General features: G+C 39.4%; 1 protein-coding gene across 3 annotated transcripts; it reads right to left on the bottom strand.

The window, feature by feature from the left end:
- Positions 1-4,189: 4,189 nt before the first annotated feature.
- On the bottom strand, positions 4,190-19,725 carry GPRC6A (G protein-coupled receptor class C group 6 member A). 3 transcript variants are annotated; one of them, XM_070419210.1, is made up of 6 exons: positions 19,532-19,725; positions 16,208-16,511; positions 15,108-15,419; positions 8,829-9,041; positions 7,596-7,719; positions 4,190-5,304 (listed from the first exon to the last, which is right to left on the bottom strand). In XM_070419210.1, exons 1-6 carry the CDS (start codon positions 19,723-19,725, stop codon positions 4,190-4,192), a joined length of 2,262 nt encoding a protein of 753 aa, XP_070275311.1. The 3 variants fall into 3 exon arrangements, with proteins under 3 accessions (XP_070275311.1, XP_070275309.1, XP_070275310.1); XM_070419208.1 differs by having other exon boundaries at positions 14,583-15,419; XM_070419209.1 differs by lacking the exon at positions 8,829-9,041 and having other exon boundaries at positions 14,583-15,419.
- Between the last annotated feature and the right edge of the window lie 203 nt (positions 19,726-19,928).

Here is a 19,928-nt window from a genome sequence, read left to right on the forward strand (position 1 = left end):
ATATTTAGGTATAGCCTTTATAATGAAAAAGAGGAAACCCTTTATTCCAAAAAGAGTAAGAAGCTCATTTAACTTAGAGTTAATGGAATTTGGAACTTAATTTCTTGTGTTGACCAGCCTCAGTTCCTTTGGGAATAATTGTTGAAAGCTATGTAATTGTAGTAAAACTCACAACTCTTATGAAACAATATTTCCTTTATTGTTCTATTGGCACAACACTGCTGGGATTTCTGTGTTACGTGATCACACCCAAGAATCTGGAAGCTCTCCTACAGCTTTGCTCTAATGTCAATAGGAGAAACTGTTTTCATATCAACAGAGCAATGAGTCAGTGAAATCTCAGATTGCTCATTTTTTTAAGACACTCATGCACACCAGCATATTTTACACCTTAACAATTTTATGAGAGACTGTCACCATATTGTATGTGATTACGTTTAGGCTAAGTAGCAAACTAGGATTAACATCTTGTTTTGTTTTTTAACCTTCACTTCAAGCAAGACTGTGGAAGGTCTTGCTTAGCAAGGTAGGAGAATTTAACGTAAGTCTGAAGGCAATAGGAAGTTATTAAATTTTTCTGAATAGAAGAATGATAGTTTTGGAGCTAACTAGAGAAAGACTGGTCTGTGATTATATAGTCTTTGTATTGCAAGGGGAATCCTGGAGTCTGTAACTCATTTGGGATCTTTCCACAACAGAGGTATGAAGCCCTAAGAGCCTACATTAGTGATGATAATAATGGCAGCAGAGAGGAAAGAGCCTTTGAGAGAGCTGTTACTAAAGAAGAGTTAACTTTCACTGCACAAGGGTGAACACACTAGAATGTAAACTCATTGAGAGGAGAGAACTTGTCTGACTCTTATCATTTTCATATTTCCTACTCATAGAATTATGCCTGGTACATAGTAGACCCTTGATAAATATTAGTTGAGTGAATTAAAATAAAAACAAGTAAAGTGTAGTGGGTGCTGTGGCAGAGACAGAGAGGAAGGTTTGATTGTACCTGGTGGATTAGCTGGAGTGCTCCAGGAGCACGAGGGGTGGAGAGGACGTCAGAGCAGAGAGAAGAGGCAGGCTGTGAGATGTGAAACAGCGGGTATGGGTAGGGACAATCACCAGCACTTGGCCATTTCTCATGGGTAATGTACCAAGCAGGATGAGGTTGCTGGACTTGAAAGAGTCTAAACATCAGGATAAGGAGTTTGGACTTACTGCAGGTTTTAAAACAACTGGGTAACAAATAGAGGTTGTTATGTTATATAAAAACATCTAGTGGAAATGAGTGTAAGGTTTAGTGAGATCTCTATGTTTAGCATGAAACTTTGAGAGACTAGAGTCAAATTAGAAGGCTATTGCAACAACCTATGAAAGAGGTGATGCAGGACTAGACTAGAGAAGCAGTTAAAGGGATCGAGATCATGGGGAGGTTTTGAGAAAATGCAGGAGTTAAAAAATAAAAGTCAGATGATGAATGAAAAGTGTAGAAGGGTGAAGTAGGTAGTGGCATCAAGAATGGATAGGGCCCTAACCCAGCGGTTCTCAACCTGTGGGTCGCGATCCCTTTGGCGGTCGAATGACCCTTTCACAGGGGTTGCCTAAGACCATCCTGCATATCAGGTATTTACATTACGATTCATAACAGTTATGAAGCAGCAACGAAAATAATTTTATGGTTGGGTCACAACATGAGGAACTGTATTTAAGGGGCCAGAAGGTTGAGAACCACTGCGGGTTTGGCTCAGTGGATAGAGTGTCGGCCTGCAGACTGAAGGGTCCCAGGTTTGATTCTGGTCAAGGGCATGTACCTTGGTTGCGGGGACATCCCCAGTGGGGTGTGTGTAGGAGGCAGCTGATCGATGTTTCTCTCTAATCCATGTTTCTAACTCTCTATCCCTCTCCCTTCCTCTCTGTAAAAAATCAGTAAAATATATTTTAAAAAAAGAATGGATGGGATGAATCCCAGGGTTCCACCTAGTCCAAAGGTGGCACAACATGCTGAGAAATGAAAAAAAGGAGGAGGAATTGGGAGAAGAAAATAATGAATTAAGTATTAGACATGTTGACTTCAAAGTGTTAGAGGAACAAGCAGATGGGTTGGTTAGAGAGTAACCTGGACTATGTAGCTTTGGGAGGTGTTTGGGTCAAAGTTAAGACATGAAGTTGGCCCTGGTCATGGCTCAGTTGTTTGGACATCCTCTGGTGCACCAAAAGGTTGCTGTTTTGATTCCTGGTCAGGGCACATGCCTGGGTTGCAGGCTTGAGTCCCTGGTGGGGCATGCAGGAGGCAGCTGATCGATGTTTTGCTCTCACATTGATGTTTTCTCTCTGTGTCCCTCTCTGTCTTCTCTCTAAAAATCAAGAAAAATATTTTAATGATCTATCTTTAATAAATACATGATTTGGATAGTATTGTAGCCAGAGGTGTGTTGACACAAAAGAGATTTAGATTGAGACTGGAAGTCTGTGGAATACCTACATCTAAAAGTCAAGTAGAGGAAGACATACCAGCAACAAAGACCAAAACTAAATGGTGTGGGATGTCAGAGTAGGACCAAAAGAGCCTTTGCATCAGATTGAAGATTTTTACTATTTGAAAGCTTGAAAATATCATGGAAATGAAGACAAATTTTAAGAATGAGAAATTATACCACAAATGTTATTAAGATTCAAGGGCGGTGAATGCTTAAAAATGACCATTGAATTTGACAGGTAAAAAGTCACAGGTAACTTTTCTATGAACTATATCAGCAAAGTGATGTAACTAGGAGCCAGTTTTGAGTAGGTTCAGGACTAGCGGGTCACAACAAGGGCATTATCCTTTCAAACACTCAGTTGTGGAAAGGAGGGGGTAGCTAGAGAGAATATCAGCATTGAAGTCTTGTTATTTTGTGTTTAACTGTTTTATAAGAATGGGAGTGATGTGAACGTGACCTCCAAATCTTTATCACCAGCCCTGACCTATCCCCTGACCTCAGAGTCTTACATTCATATGAATGTTAGATACATTTTGAAATTATTCCAGTCACTACAAATTCAATATTTCATCTTCTACTCTTAACCAGTCTTCCGCCTGTATTCCATGTCACCCCTCAATAAACCAAACTAGAAGCCTATATGTTATCCTTCACCAACTACTTCAAGTGAACAGTCACCTCCTATACAGCTTGATTACATATACATATGTATTCTCCTTTCTATTCCTGGGATAGATCCTAAACCTCCCTCAGCTAGACTCCATTCTCTATCCTGCATCAGAGTGATCTTCCTGACATGGACCTTGGAACCTCTCATCTTTCTACCAGATACTTTTACGGCCACCTTCTACCCACATGGTGAAGACCTAAGCTCCTTATAGAAGAACTACAGTCTTTAGCATTCATTTGTGACCAAAATGACTGCATTTCCCTGAACATACCTTCTCAGCATCCTTTCTGCTGCTGCTCCCGCTTCCCCCCTTGACCTGGAACAGCTTTCTGTGCTTTTTGATTAGCAAACTCTTATTCATCTTTCAGGACTTCATCTATATGTTATATCCTTTATTTGGACTTCTTTGTAACCCTCCCATCATCTCCCAGGGTGGCTAAGTGCCATTTCACTAAACTGTTATAGGGCCCTACGCATATTACAATCACAGAATTCTCATACTGAATTGGAGATGTCTACATGTGACTGTCTTCTCCTGGATTTTGAGCTCTTTGGAGTCAGGAATGATGCCTTGATCTTCCTATTCCTTTGTATTTAGCATATCAGCTGGCACATGAAAACTGCTCAAATGCTTGTTCAACTGGACTGAGCAGGGGGGTGGGGTGAGGAGGTAAAGATGCTCAAGAGACAAGGAGAGAACCCTACAAAGAGGTTTGAAAGAACTGGTAGAGGATAGAATAAGGATGCTATATTACGGGCTAGTTTTGAACAGAAGAGATACCTTTAGCTATGTGCTTAAGGGGAAGGAGGTAAAGATGGAAGCAGATGGAAGTGGTAAGGAATAAAGTGAGTTGCAGGTTGAGGGATCTACTTTCTTTGTTAAACAGGTGGTTGGGAATGGGGATGGTGTTCAATCAAAACTTGGTGAAAATAGTGGCAGCGAAGAAATGCATAGAACACAGTTGCCCGGAAAGTAAAAGCGCATCTTAAATGCAAAGACCCTAGATACATTTTATTCTGGAACATGCAACCTCTAAGGATGCATTCATATGCTTGAAATTCGTTTTCGAGGCCGCGTTTTAGGTGCCCCTGTAACATTCTCGTTGCATATGTGCTCACATGCTTGCGTCTGGAGATCTTTGCTCTTGGGCCAGGCCGCAGGCTTGCCACCAGAGCTGGGGTTGGTGGCTGTGCTGTTGCTGTTGGTGGAGTCCAGTGAAACATGGCTCATGGCCAGGCTGCCTGCGCTGTGGGAAGAGTAACTATACACCGTCTGGAGAAAGGCAGATTTTGTGTTAGTCTCTTGCTTACAAAGAATAACATAGCATTTGGGGAAGAATGTGCAACACAGGATCCCATAGTTAGATATTAAAATAACGATAATCTCCACAGCTGGCAAATATTTGCCCGAGGTGGTGGCATACACGGGGATGAATGTGATCCACGCTATGAAGTAAATGAGCATGCCAAATGTGATGAATTTGGCTTCGTTGTAATTTTCAGGTAATTTCCTGCCTTTGAAGGCAAAGAGGAAGCAGATGAAGGCCAGGATGGCAATATAGCCCAGCATGGTGCCAAAGGCAAGGATGGACCCCTCCTCACATTCCAGGATAATGACTCTGGGCAAGGAGACGTTCCCTTCCACCGTAGGGGCTGCAAAGATTAGCCAGAGGGTGCAAATGGCCACCTGGATACCTGTGCACGTGAAGATGATGGGGATCGGTTTATAGAGGCACTTCAGGAAGTTCTGTAACTTGGGATCGAAGCTGAAGGCAAGCAGTATTTTCAGGGACTTGGTCAAAATGCAGGAGATGCAGAGAGCGAAGCTCACACCGAATAGCATCTGCCGTGTTTTACAGGTGAAGTCCTGTGGTTCTCCTACGAAAAAGCCGGTACTGGCAAAATTGAGGACATGACAGAGGAGGATCACGTAGCAGACCATTAATCCCCCAGATGATTTCACAACGGGGGTGTTCAGGTTTCTTGTAAATATTATGCCAACAGCCAGAACAAACACGATTCCCAGCAGGGAGAGTGCCAGGAGCAGGACAGCCAGGGCGTCATTCCAGCTGAGATACTCCACTTCCTTTTTGAAGCACGTGGTGCTCTTTACAGGGGCCCAGTGAGTTTCGTTATTGCATAAAAGGCAATGATCCATGTCTGAAAGACAGAGGAGGTTCGGTTACATTGCAAACATTCAAACGAGGTGATTGTCCAGCATTCTACAAATAGAATTCTTCTCAGCCATAGATTGGACTAGAAAATGGATATAGATAATGGTCACAATGGTTACTCATTAAAATAAAGCCTGCACCGAACCCAAAGAAAGTGAGAGAGGACAGATGAAGGCGAGGGAAAAGGAAGAAAGGAAGAAAAAAAAAAGGAAGAAAAAAAGCCAGCTAGGCTGTGGGGTTTTAGGAAATTATTATACTCAGGATAGATTTTAGTCTGTTGTGAACTTGCTATTATAGGTGCTGTTCAGGGGACTCTGTTGAGAATAAAAGATTTCGAATCAGACATATCCTCAAGTCCCTTTCTCTGTCACCTGTGAGTCCTGTAATATTGAACAAGCTCATTGAATTTTCCGAGCCTATTTGCAGTTCTCTTAAAAACTAAAAATCGACTGCGTCATTGGGGTGCTGCCTTCAGTGAGATTATAGATATGAGGTGCTTTGTGTGGAGCATATCAGGCTATAGACACTGTGGTGGGAGCTGCTATTGTCAAAGAGGCTGCAGTTCTTTCAGAAGCAGAGACAATATGGCTGGGTCACCCCAACGCCTCTGAAAGCGAGATAACACAAGATTGTAATCAATGACAGTTGATAAGAGTTAAAGTTTATTTTCCCTGGCGGGAAGGAAGGGGGTGTTAGTGGCATTGAGCCTCTCACTCGAAGTGATAAGGTTGGAAATGATTTATGCTGATTCTGACTGCAGGTGCAGCACTGATAGTTGATAGCATGGAGTTTCTGGGAGGGTGATTGCATTTGCTCCCCATTTCCACCCCCTAATGATGGGGTCCCGGCTACTTCTAAGAAGCCTTTCTATGAGCGTCCATCTGCTTCCACTCCACAGTGCCCACTCAGCGTTATACAGCACCTGTGCTCTCTTCCGCCTTCACCTCAAATAGAGACCTTGTGTTTCTATTTATAATCTACATTTTCAGCTTCCTCCTCTTACCAAATCCAATTTCCTTACAAATATCCTTTCTTCCCTGTCTTTCCTTTACCGTGGCTGCCAGTGTCTGCCATTTTATTCATTCAGCCAGCAGTTACCGGCCTTGCCTGTGTAAAGGGCTGCGCACTGGAGACGTCAAGAGGAACAGATGATATCCTTTCAGATTAGCCTACATCTTTGCTTTTCCTCCCAAGTTGTGCTCAGTCTTTTACACTTGTTCTTGGAAGCAACTTGCCCTGGTTAGCAAGAGACAACCCAGGTTGTATCCTGAAAGACTTTGTGCATCTTTATGAGAAATAAATGCTATGTACTCGCTTGGTGTTTTTATTTATCCCACTTGGCAAACAGTTGTAGATACTGTTTTGCCTGGAAACGCACTCCCCCCGCCCCCCCCCCCCCCCCCCCCGCCCCGCGTCCAATTACGTAATTATTTTTGTAAAACGATGACAGAACATGGATATTGGAATGTTTACATTGGGATGCTTCTCCTTGGAGCCAATAAGAAAAAGGAATAAGCATTCAGGGGCTATTCGGGCTCTGGGGTTCTCAGCTTTTATAGGACAAATAGGAATGCTGCTATAACAAGGGAATAGGATGCTTTTAAAGCAGGCTTGACTTATAATGTGCTTATAGCTCCTCTCAGGGTTCCGAAGGCTGCTGACCTCACTCCTGTTCTCTAATTTGTATATATTGCTCTGATGTTGTCAAATTGTTAACAGGTTTGGCAAATGATCAGTTAGTAGCATCTACTCTCTGTCAATAGTTCACCCCCTTGTCTCACAGAAGGTTCTTTTTCAGGCTTCACTGTTGCCTCGGGGTAAGAATAATGAGATCTTCCGGGTAAGCAAACCTCTGTATATACATCGATTTCTACCGTGCTTGGCTTAGTTAATTCAGCACTGGTAATTTATAGCTATTGTGCCCCAACTGCAAGTCGGCATGTCTGTGTGGGAGATACATGGATAAAAATGGACAGAGGACATGCACTGATTTAAAAATGCTGGAGAGGAAGCCAGTTGAGGGTTTGTCATCTTCCCTTGCATGTGAAGTTACTTTCACATCCTCACTAAGTATTAGTTGCATGTCTGCTGATATAATAGAGCAAATTCCATGATAAAATGAAATCTCACTGCTGTTTCATCTGGGAGAGAAGCATGAAATGCTTTTTTCCCCCCAAATGAAAGGATAATCCAAAATGGGTTTCATATAAACAAAATATCAGCCTAAGAGAAGTGGTCCAGGCATGTCACTGCCCAGGTTGCAGTGACTGGAATTACCCGTCTGGTTACTGTAGTGGTTTTCAGGGCAGTTCACACATTCATAGCAGCAGGTGTGCTGACTTCTGGTGGTTTTCTTCATTTGCCCAGGACTGCATTCCTTGGAGCATTTGGATTGAATTTGCTGCAAAATGAAAAGAAATCCCAAATAGGTTTTTAAAAAGATTTATTTTTACTAACTTGGACTTAATTTAAAGATACATTTACTAAATAGTATTTTGACACTTTTAAAAAATAGTGTCATCGGATTGTGTTGTCATTCACATTCTGGAGGAATGTGAATAAGTCTAAAAAAATAAGAAAATAGTGTAGATAGTAAAACTGACTTATGGGTCCTCCGGAGCAAACTTTTAATCTGAAGTCCCCACACTCCTGGAGGATGTTCGGCTACAACCACAGGACTCACCATGAGACAAGCCGGACATCATTCCCGGGATAACAGTGAAACCTTTCTTCCCAGCAGCATGGCCCTTTGTATCCCCGCACATAAGAGACAGCAGAGACATGATAGCTTGGGGATGTCAATAGATTTAGGGTTATCTGATGTCTTGGACTATGGGTTCTGCTGAGTTACCAGAAATGGTGATAGCCCAACTAGCCTGCATATTGACAAGAGGATCTTGAAATCTGACCTCACTGATCTCAGGTATTATTTGTTTTTGCTACCTCCATGAAATATTTATTTATGGGTGTTTCCATCAGAAAGGCAAACTGGTCTCTTTCTCTTTTATTTTTTATTAATCCTCACTGAAGGATATTTTTTCCATTGCTTATTTTAAGAGAGAGTGGAAGGAAAGGAGGGAGGGCAAGAACGAGAGAGAGGTGTGAGAGAAATACATCAATTGGTTGCCTCCTGGGGCCTAAGATAGAATCTGCAGCCCAGGTGCATGTCCTTGACTGGGAATTGACCCTTTGGTGCGTGGGCTGGTGCTCTAACCATTGAGCAGCTAGCTAGGGCAGATGGTTACATTTTAGGAAAGACAGAAAGAAAATAAGAAAGTGAACCACATTTTCTGAGAGAGAGAGAGAGAGAGAGAGAGAGAGAGAGAGAGAGAGGAATTGAGGGTGTGTACAAGGGACAAAAACAAAGTTGGCTATGGAATTTAAGGAAAGAAGTTGGGGACAATGAATAGGTTATAGGATCACTGGAGGCCCCGGTGGTGGGGTCAAGGACTTTTGCTGTCGAGGTACCAATTAATTTGAGTGCTACAAAGCAACCTACAACACAATTACCTTAAGATTCCTGAACTCATTTTTTGTTTCCTGGTCTGTGATGATAAAGACATCATTCTTCAAGTCATATTGTGCCATCTTGGTGATAGTCATGTGGCCATTGACTTCCTTCCAGAACACAACATCATATCCAGTATTCATATCCCCATGGGCATCAAAATGAAATGACTTTCCTTCATCCGTGAATGTCACATTTTTCAGTACATCTAGTAACTATAAAAAAGAAGAATAGAAACAAACATTAATAGAAATATTGTAAGTGTATCCATTATATCAATTTTAAAATTATAACACTGCCTTACAAGAAACATCATCTACAAATTATAAAAAAAGACATCTCGAATCAGTGAGTGTGGTAACTAGTTGCAAAGGTTCTTACCTATTAGACAGCAATTTGAGAACTCTAGCCTCATTTATACCAAAGTCTTGCTCTGTGAATTTGAGAAGCAAGTTAATGTTTATGGATGGTAACTTCTCTAGACCATAACATTGAAATCTGAACATATTCATTTTTTCACATTTCAGAATGGGTCCTCTGGGGCAGATGCCTGGACTCTAACTCTGGTTCTGTATCTAATTAGTGGTGTGATCTCAGCAATTACAATTTTTCCTAGGCCTCAGCTTCTCCATTTGTAAAATGAAGTAAATGAAACCTACCTTATAGGGTTTTTGGAAGGATTAAATATAATTATGAATGTAAAGAGTGCCCAATATCTGGCACAGATTAAGGGTTAATAAAGGCTACATTAATACCTATTATACCTGTCATTAATTAATGGGGACAATATGCAAACAAATAAAAATATTGAGTCTATCAACTAACAATGTCATCTGACATGCATATATTACTTGCTAATACTCAAATCTGTGATACCGTTTTACTTCATAACAACTTGGTGAAGCATGTTGAACAGGGATTATCTTCCTCTTTTCTTATACGAGGACCCCTAGCCAAGAGGCAATGGGACTTATCTGAGGACACACATCTTGACTTTCATTATATGGTCTTTCCATTGCACCTAATAATATATTAATTCAAAGTCTTCTCACTAGTTTTTTTCTCTCTGACTCGCAAGTAATCACTAATGTGCCATCTGTCACTATGAAAGGTAGCAAAAAGCATCTTTTCTTTCTGGAATCACAATTGGCCTGGGTCTTGGCCCAGTCTGAGTGGGTAATTCAAGCCAGTCGTCCTGCTCACCTCCCCAAAATGAAGGCTGAGGGGACCGAGCTACAAACCTGGGAGGTGGCCCAGTAACAGCAGCACCCTGCTCTTGGGCATGTGCTGAGTAGCATCCCTATCAGAGAAGTTTGGTTGATGGGTGCATGTAAGGGAACTGCTAATATCCACCCTAAGTCCATACTTTGTTAGTCACACGGGATATGTGAATCTTATTATCTCCAATGGTCTTCAACTCGGCTTCAGTGATTGAGTGCAGAGTACAGTGACTTCTAAATTCCATTTAATATATTAATATTAAATAATTTTTAACTTGAGGGGATAGAAATGCAATGAAAAATTACTTTTTTTTTTTAACCAGCTTCTACAGTGAATACCATGCAACTAGGACAGGAAATGTGTTACTGACAAATGAGGCAGCCTCATTGAGCTTGTGCTGCAGAGGAAGAACACTGGCATTGGGGGAGGAAAACAGGTTGCAGTTCTGGCTCCTCTGTTAACTTGATATATAATCACGGCTAAGTCAATAGCCTTTGTGAACATACCAGGCCTGCTCATGATCTAGGTCTATGATGCCCTGTGGCTTTTGTTAGGTGCAAAAGCTATGAAACGTGGCAAAAATTATTCTATTTGAATAGAATTATTCTTATTTTATTCCATCTCAGTTAATTGTTTATGAATGTTTCTTTCCTTCATTTTTTGGGTCAATCGAATATAAAAAAATCAAGTTGTATTTTAAGGTAAATATATTAGCTGTGACAGTCATTTCAATGACCAAATGTCACTTTAGTAAAATCTCTAAGTATATTGATTTTATTACACATCCCCACAGATTTGATAGTTCATGTAATGAATGTAAACTCATCAGTGTTACATTTAAATAGCAGGATATTCAATTTAACCTGGTGAAATTAACCAAAAAATCCTATTTTAGCAATTTTGTGGAAGAAAAAAATGGAGGGAACAAAAATAAAAGAATAAGTGAGGGCCTGCTGTCAAGATTCCCACCTCTGCCTGTATGTTGATTTTTTTTTTCAGTTCCTTCCTTAAGCAAAACACCTAAGCCCCAGTAACTCAGTTCTTTAGGGAGCATATCCTTTTCCACTCTTGTGTTTGAATGATAATTTCCACCTGTTTTTCCCTTGTATTTAATTAGGTTTTACAGGGTAAAGTTCTGACACATATACATTCTGTAAATAATGATAACATTGTACGATGTACATAAGTGCAATTCTGTGCTTGTTCTTACAGGAAACAGCATGGAGGCAAATAACACAGTGCTTTTCATTACTTGTTAAATATCACAGAACATTTGCCCTGCATTAAGGTACAGTTTGTACATTAACACTCCAATTATTAATCGATTAAATGCTTTTTTCCACCAATTATGTATTTATTTTTCATCTAGACTCTGAAATTCACTATAAATTGACACTACAAAATGTAGAGAATAGGATTTGCATATCCATTATTAGCTAATTCACCTCTGTATGCTAATCACCTGCCTTTGAGAACACAAGTCCAGGAGGCCACACCAGATAAGCTGGTGTAGTTGATGCTTTCCATTTCCCTAAGGGCCCTGATGTTTCACTCTATCTCCACAAGCAAGCTGTGCTTATGAAACAGGTATCTGTGTGAGTAAACTACAGAAGAGCAGAGGAAGCAGCCTAGTATCTCCAATACCCAACCTATGTTTTTTTCTTTTGTGAAGTTTTCTGTGGTGTAGCAAAAAGCCCACTGGACTAAAGTTGGGGCAGGTTCACTCCTACCTATGTGGGTAATCATGGGCCAGACCCTACTGCCGAGGTCCCCTCCATCTCTAAACTCTTGTGTCAGTCACCAGAAACGCTTCCTCTTGTCACTTCTTTCAGATGGAGTGGGAAGAATATGGGTCCTGTGGACCTACCCTAATATAAAAATTACAGATGATAAAATTTTAGTACAGTAGGCCCTAACATTTTATAGTTATTATTTTTGTTATCACTCCAAAATCACTCTTATTTGAACATGTCTCTTCAGATGTCTGGACTAATATCATACCGCCATTGCTACGTAGGATGTCTCATATAAGTTCTTCAAATTCAACATCTCCAAAATGCAATGCTAAATATGTCTTCCTCTGATCAGACCTCCACTCTTCTGTTTTTCCACCTCAACAAATGACACCAGTTGCTCAAATATTTGACTCATTTGTAGCAACTTCCATCTATCATCCTTTATATGCAGTTTCTCTCCAAATACTCTCTTCATTCTTCCCCTTAAATAACCATGTACAGGGTGGGACAAAAGTATGTTTATAGTTATGAGTATGCAAAACTAGAGTTGATGATTGTATTATTATTTATTAACTATTTTATTATTTCCATAACAACAACTGTAAACCTACTTTTGCCTCCCTGTACATGTTTCTCCATTCTCGGTGTCATACTGTAGCACAAGGCATCCCTATTTTAGCCTGGATGGCCACACTGGTCTTTTTCCCACCCCTAATGGCTTGATTGCATGCCTCACTAGAGAACTTTAGGGGGAAAATTGTCTTAGTTTCCATAGTATTTTTAGCACTAAGCACCATGTCTAGAACATTGAGATATCCAACCAATATTTGCTAAATAAATGTATTTATAAAAGTTTGATTATTAGACATTCCTCTCATTCCACATACATCACTTACCACCTTGTATATTATCAGATAAAGGAAAATAAAATGCTAAAAAGAAAGCCAAAATCATTGATTGTGCTGTCCCTGAATACTGTTCACAAATAATCACCAAATGTGGAGCCAAAGTAAGGATTATCCTCAAATATTGGGAGAAATGAAATTCTTTAAAGTTATTTGAAATCTAAAATCATTCAAAAACTATTATTTAAATGTTAGTGAATTTTGCCAGTGGAAAAATAATCTTTAGGAATGTAGCTTTGATTAGTGACCTTAAATGTTGCTGATTTTAAAAGTTTAATGTCTATGGAGATTGCCTCGTAAAAAGACAACATTATTTGCATTATTTGTCCTACTGAATATGGCACAGACATAGCTCACTCACATCATGATCAAAGGATCCTCTCTCCCTCTTTCCAATCTGTTTCTGTTTGTTTCTAGATAAACAGACTTCCTGCAACATAAAGGACAACCCTGGGCTTCTAGTGTTTAAATGAAACATTTTAGCAGATTTTGTTTAGATTATACTATTTCCAGGCTTTTCTTCAGAAGGTTTGAGATTTATTCCTGATGTAAAATACGTTCCCAGACCTTTAGAGGATGAATAGCTCTTGCTATTTGTATTTCTCTTTCCTTATGAGGCTTTTTATGTTGTGGTTTCATTATGGTGTCCACTTAATTTATAGTTTTTACCAATCCCTTATTAAACATTTTATACTAAAAAGAGTATGTTTTCAAACAGGCACCTTACAATTACTAGGCATATATACTTTAAAGAGAGTTCTAATTTTAAAAAGATCCTAATTTCTAATCTTACTTCTTCATTAGGTTTTGTGCCTTGCATTTCCAAGGTGAAAACTAGTTTTAAAATGAACAATTTAAAACACCCTATGACCATCACATGACCCACCAAATGTAAGCTGATCACCTCAGACTCTGGAGCTTGTGCTTGTGGATGTTTAAAATAAAAATTACAAAAGTAGAAATAGCCTGTCCTGGATTCCCACTTGTAAGAACAGAAGAATTGAGCTTTATTCACAAATTTAAAACAAATGTATTTTTGGAACATGATTCTGCTTCAAGGCAGATAAGTTTGGCTTTGAATACATAATACTGAGGAATTTGTTTTTGATGAGTTAAATTTATCACCAGAAAGCAGCAATTTGCTTTTAAATGACTTGTTCATGGGCATTTAAAAAACAGAATGGAAAAATTTTCACTAAATAGGGCCACATTAAGCTTGTGTTTCTACAAACTAATCAAAGAGAAAAAAGGGAAAGGCGTCTTTTACACACAATTAGTGATTCATTAATTGGAGATATCATAGGACCTGTTATGATGGACCTAAAACGTTCATTTGAAGAAGACTGCGGTTCTAGAGAGACTACCCTAAGTCAGAGTCATAACTGGAGGCTTTGAGACTATACGTCACCAGAGACATCATGAAAAGTAGAGGGTGTGGAGTCAGATGACCCAGACCAGAGTCATATTTCTGGTACTTCCTAGCTTAGTTTTCTCATCCATAATATTTAGTAATGATAAAAAGACTCATTAAGCATGCCTGGTCTATCTTGCGTTTGTTAAGAGCATGAAAAGAGGTAATTCTTATGAAGCCTTGGCAAACTCTAGATCAGATAGAAATCCATAAACTTCAGGAAAATAGCACTATCAACAAAATCTTCTTGGAAAATAAAAGAACACAACTTTTGTGGGTCAGAGTAGGAAGTAAAGGTAAAATAACAACTCTATTATCTTCAGTAACAAAAAGCAATGGGTAGAAATTCAGGTTATTCAAACACTGAAGGTGTCGACTAATAAGAGGAATACTAAGAGGATTTCTTCTAACTGCAAATTAAAGCAATGAAAGAAACGGAGGAAATTATGGTAGGGGAATTTTCGTGGGTATGTGAGTTAGTACCTCCCATGGTTGAAAGGCGTTGGGGTTCTTACAGTCTCGAGCTTGGCACAGATCCCGAAGGGCATAAGCAAGGGCAAACACAGCGAGCTGAATACTGTGAACAAGTCCTGGCTCAGTGTAATCCCACAGGAAGTCATTTCTCAGGGAGAAGTTCCTGTCTACATCCTTGTTAGCCTTGTAGGCCAAAGTCCCCTGAGAATGGTTGAAAATGCATTGACTCAAATCACTGTCTTTGACATAGGCACAGGCAGACAAGAGCATGGCATATTCATTTAAGGGTTTGTTGTGATCCCTGGGAAACATATGCAGATTTTGAAGAAAGGACTGGAAAGAGGACACATTCCCTTTTCTAAAGGCAAACCCTACAACTTTGCCAATCTTTTTAATGTTAGGAATGGTGGTAATCTTGATGGCTGTCGACCAATTATCACTAGCAATCCAGACCTTATTTATATTCCTTTCAATGGCTTTACTGAAGAGACTGATAACATGGAATTGCCTCAGAAATACCACAATGACATTAACGTGGGCTTCTGCTATGATTTTCTCCAGTGTCTGATTGATCCTGATTTCAATGGTGTTATCTGAGAGGAAGGCTGGGAGGACTTCTTTGAAGGCTATGCACACATTATTTGCCATGGTCTGAAGTACAAAAGTGCTGAGAGCCAGTCGTCCATAGTCATCATCTGTGGTTATGATGCCAATCCAGTTCCATCCAGATTTCTGGATCAGGTGGGCCATTGCTTTAGTTTGGTAGAAGTCACTGGGCACAGTTCGTAAAAATGAAGGAAAGCGAATTTTGTCACTTAGGATTTCTGCCGTTGATTCATAACTCACCTGGAAATTGACAGAATCTTTTAGTTATGGTGTTGAAGAACTCCAGACGGCTGTGCCTAGTAGGTGTTGCTTGACTCTGAGTAATGATGCAAGAACTTAGTGCAGGGCTCTCTAAAATCTCTTCTGGTTCTTCAGAGACCCCTTTCCTTACCTCCTGATTCTTGGTTTGCATTACAGAGAGAGCTGTAGTTCCACAGTCTGCTCAAAGCTTTCTCATCATACTCAGAACAAATGCAAATATGACCACAGTTTACAAGATGCTACATGACCTGGCCTTTGCCTCTCCCCGTAAATGCATTTCTTACCATGCTCCTTTCTGCTCACCTGATCTAGCCATTTTTATTCTTTGGACATGTTAACATTGTACATGATGATTTTTTTAGCCTAGATACTGTCCTTCCCTCCTCCATCTTCCCTTGGCTGCCCCTTCTCATTCAAACATTATCTCTTTGAGAAGTCCTTCTTGACCTCCATTCCCCCTTCCTTCTCACTCTCTCTTCTGTTTTCTTTATAGCACTTGACTGATATTATTTCAGAAACAAGGCAGTTGAGCTCCTCAAAGGTTTGTGTCTGGCCCAAATCATGCTGAAACTAGACAGACTGAGAAGTGGCTACTCCCTTTGTGCTTTGTCTGCTATCTGATCCACATAGAAAACATCCTTTCTTGGACTAGGAGAAAGGAAAGTTTAAAGTAAAAGCAACTTCCTAACTAGTTTCCCAAATTACCCTGACCTTTCATAATAGAGAGTGCAATCAAAACCAATGTAGGGAGGTAGAACAAATCCTACCTGTGGCATGAGCTGTAAACTCAATATCCTGGAGACAGCCATGCTTATTTCTGAGTAGCCAGCCCCTATGACAGCCTTAACCCTTGGCATGTAGCTGGAATAGTTACACTTAACCTCCACAATTTCTCTGGAGCAGTTGAACTTAGAAAGAAACCTCAGAGCAGCTGCCATTGCCACTGTCACTTCGGTACAAGTGTCATAGATCTCGTACCCCAGTTTGACTCCAGATAATAATGTTGAATTATTGATCATCTCGATGCTGTGTATCATAGCAAGAGTTTGAAGAAACATTGCTATTTCAAACCTGTTGAGAAAGAAGAATTTTTTGAAATCAGAAATTAACTTTTCTACAGACATGATGATATCTCATTTTATCCACATGTCAGCCTCGTAATAGACAGTTTCTGGATCAAGGGAACTTACCTTTTGAAGGGGCTAACCTTGATTTATTTAAAAATAATTTTTGATGGAAACCTTCCTAAAAAGGTACATAGAAACCCAGCCCAGCCAGCATGGCTCAATGGTTGAGCTTTGACCTATGAACCAGGAGGTCACCATTTGATTCCTGGTCAGGACGTATAAGGGCGGCATCTGATTGATGATTCTCTCTCATCATTGATGTTTCTATCTCTCTCTCCATCTCCCTTCCTCTTTGAAATCAATAAAAAAAATATTTTTAAAAAAGGATTCTCCCGGCCACACACACACACACACATATACACAAAAGATCCTACAGTTTCTCAAGTGGATTCTATGGAACAGGATTTAACCTTTTCTTAATGAATTTTGGGATAATTTTGAGCACTCAGTTTAGTATTCTGCAGTATGAAGATGTGTTTGATTTTTCCTTTTTGAATTTAATGTCAGCACTTTATTGCTGCCTGAGCACCTGTGTTTTAGATTCACAAGCCTATATTTCAATTTTCTGATTCTAATCTGTTGTGGCTGAAAATCAGATTAATAAGGCTCTTAAAAATAAGCTTACAAAGCAGTCTCTGAATAAAAGCCAAGTAGCCTTCTCCTGGGTAAAGTACACTCTTTTGGCTCCAAGGGATTAGCTATTTCTTATGTCAGAGGGCTTTTCCAATTGACTTCTAGGTCTGTGATTATTCCAGAGCACTGAGCTGTTTGATTACTTATTTACTATTATGCCAGTGGTTCTCAACCGTCTGGCCCTTTAAATACAGTTCCTCATGTTGTGACCCAACCATAAAATTATTTTAGTTGCTACTTCATAACTGTGATGTTGCTACTGTTATGAATCGTAATGTAAATATCTGATATGCAGGTTGGTCTTAGGCGACCCTTGTGAAACGGTCGTTTGACCGCCAAAGGGGTCACGACCCACAGGTTGAGAACCACTGTATTATGCTTATTTCATCCTTTGCCACGTACAAAAGGTTGCAAAAAGAACCTAAAACATACTACAGGTTCAATAATGTTTTTAAATGAATAAAGGGGGATATTATTGTTCATGGTTTTGCTCTTTTAAAGTTTCCTTTTAATTAATTGAGATATAACAAATTACATAAAATTATTTGAATAACATTTTTTGTCCTTGTGGATTACCTAAATGTGAAGCTTGACAAATTTACATTAAGTTTTTAATGTAAAAAAGACACAAAGAAGAAAGGTTAAAGCAATGAATTATCTGCCAATTAAAATGTATAATATTTTCAGAGTACCCACACGTTAGCTCCATAAGCATCAGGACCTCTTTGGTGTATTCACCCCAGTATACCCAGTGCCTAGAACTGGGCCTCGGTGACGTAGGCATTTAATAAATAGATGTTTAATGATGAATGAATATTTCTCTCAAGGAGTGACAATAAGGTGAAAGGATGTTTAATTTAGTGATTTTTTTTCTGGAATAAGTTTGCTTATTAGATCAAATAATTCTTTAGTGTTTTCCATTCTTAATGATTAGCCTACAATTGTGGGCCTCAAATCTGTAGTCCTTCTTTGGGTACCAATTTAGTGCTCTGAAAAAAATCTTCATTAATTATTTTGGAGTGTTCCCCGGTATTTTTGATAATCAGCAATTATGATAACAGTAGCTCAACATGACCAGCTTCTGAGTAGAATGCCAGGAAGGAATCTCAATGTGCTGTGGGATCACATTTTATCTGAAATCTTCTTAGAGGGGTTGGTAGATACCTTTTAAAAAATTTAAGTATAGTTGGTATATAATATTAAGTACTTTTTGATAAAGAAAGAAAAAGGGGTGGGGAAATGAGGAGATTAAATTTACACAAAAACATCAAGATAGAATTAGGACGTTAGGGTTAAAAGGAAGCATGGGGATCAGATTGCCATAGCTATAAAAGCTTATGCCACCTGCATCCTTAGCGGTTCTCCAGGCCCTTATTTTACAGATGAAAACATTGGAAACTGGAACTCAAAGAGTTTAAGCCAGTGGTTCTCAACCTTCTGGCCCTTTAAATACAGTTCCTCATGTTGTGACCCAACCATAAAATTATTTTTGTTGCTACTTCATAACTGTAATGTTGCTACTGTTATGAATCGTAATGTAAATATCTAATATGCAGGATGGTCTTAGGCGACCCCTGTGAAAGGGTCATTCGACCGCCAAAGGGGTCATGACCCACAGGTTGAGAACCGCTGGTTAAGCGATTGGCCTAAGTCTACAAAATTAGTTTGCCCCCAAACTGAAATTAGAATTCAAATATCCTGCTCTCTTTAAAGAAAATCTATTTGTAACATCCTCTACCCCCCTTTACTTTTCCATATTAAGCTGTGCCTGATGTCTTCTCTATAGTCGAGCTTTCACATGTAAGATGTTTAACGAGGAAGGAACAGTTTGGGTTGAGGAAGGGCCTTAATTTATCATAAAACAATTAGATAAAAAAACAATAACGAAATAAATGCAATGTTGACAAAAATGTTAATATACAGAAAAATTTTGAATGTAGTCTTAAACTAAAGATTAAATAATAGATCCATGTTTAAAACAAAAACCATATTGTGAATGATAGAAATGTAAACATGTTAAATATATTTGTGATGGACAGACTACAGTGTCTTCTTGGTTTTCTCAGCTGGCTTCTGGGATTTTTTCAGGCAAAATATATATAAACTTATTAATAAAAAACATTCATTGCTTCTGCACTTGAGGGCTAGTTATATACATAGCATTGATAACATCTCTCTTTTAAGGAAGCATAGCAAGACAATGACAACTTAAAAATATGAGAGTTTAGATTTTATTAAAACAAGTTAGATGTCAATACAAGTACACATTTACATACCTGGTCTCTCTGTGTAAGCTTGAAATTTAACTGTGTTCTTTAAGGCTTTACTCACCCAACACATTTCTGGATTTCTGGTCGTCTGGGATAACCTTCTGAGGACAGCATTTTTTCATGAATGGCGAACAAACCTCCAATCATGATATGTCCCGGAGAAGTGGCAGCCACAAAGTCATCAGGGGTCCGGCAAGGCTGGGAAGTAGCAAGAATAATCACAAAGCAGGTAATCAGTACAATCAGTAATGCCATGTTTCTAACTCATTTGCTCACTTCATGCAAGTTCTCAGGAAACATTAAGCTCACAGTGTGCCAACAACATGTAACTATTTTCCCTGTAAACACCGTGGGAGGCATAGGACAGTGTCAAGGGCCAGAAACACTCAGTATTCAGATACTTGCTGAAAGTCAAAACAGCTCTTCACCAATAAGAACCCATTAGACTTCCTCACACT

Source organism: Myotis yumanensis, unplaced genomic scaffold (assembly GCF_028538775.1).
Source record: "Myotis yumanensis isolate MYYU_CA2020_CCGP unplaced genomic scaffold, mMyoYum1.0.hap1 SCAF_6, whole genome shotgun sequence".
Classification (NCBI taxonomy): domain Eukaryota; kingdom Metazoa; phylum Chordata; class Mammalia; order Chiroptera; family Vespertilionidae; genus Myotis; species Myotis yumanensis.

Excerpts from the sequence above, each read along its gene's own strand:
- GPRC6A (XM_070419208.1), bottom strand. The coding sequence starts at position 19,725 with ATGGCATTACTGATTGTACTGATTACCTGCTTTGTGATTATTCTTGCT. Across the intron at positions 16,512-19,531 it reads GAAATCCAGAAATGTGTTGG|GTTTGAAATAGCAATGTTTC; the intron begins GTGAGTAAAGCC and ends CTTTCTCAACAG. Across the intron at positions 5,305-7,595 it reads CCACTACAGTAACCAGACGG|ACATGGATCATTGCCTTTTA; the intron begins GTAATTCCAGTC and ends TCTGTCTTTCAG.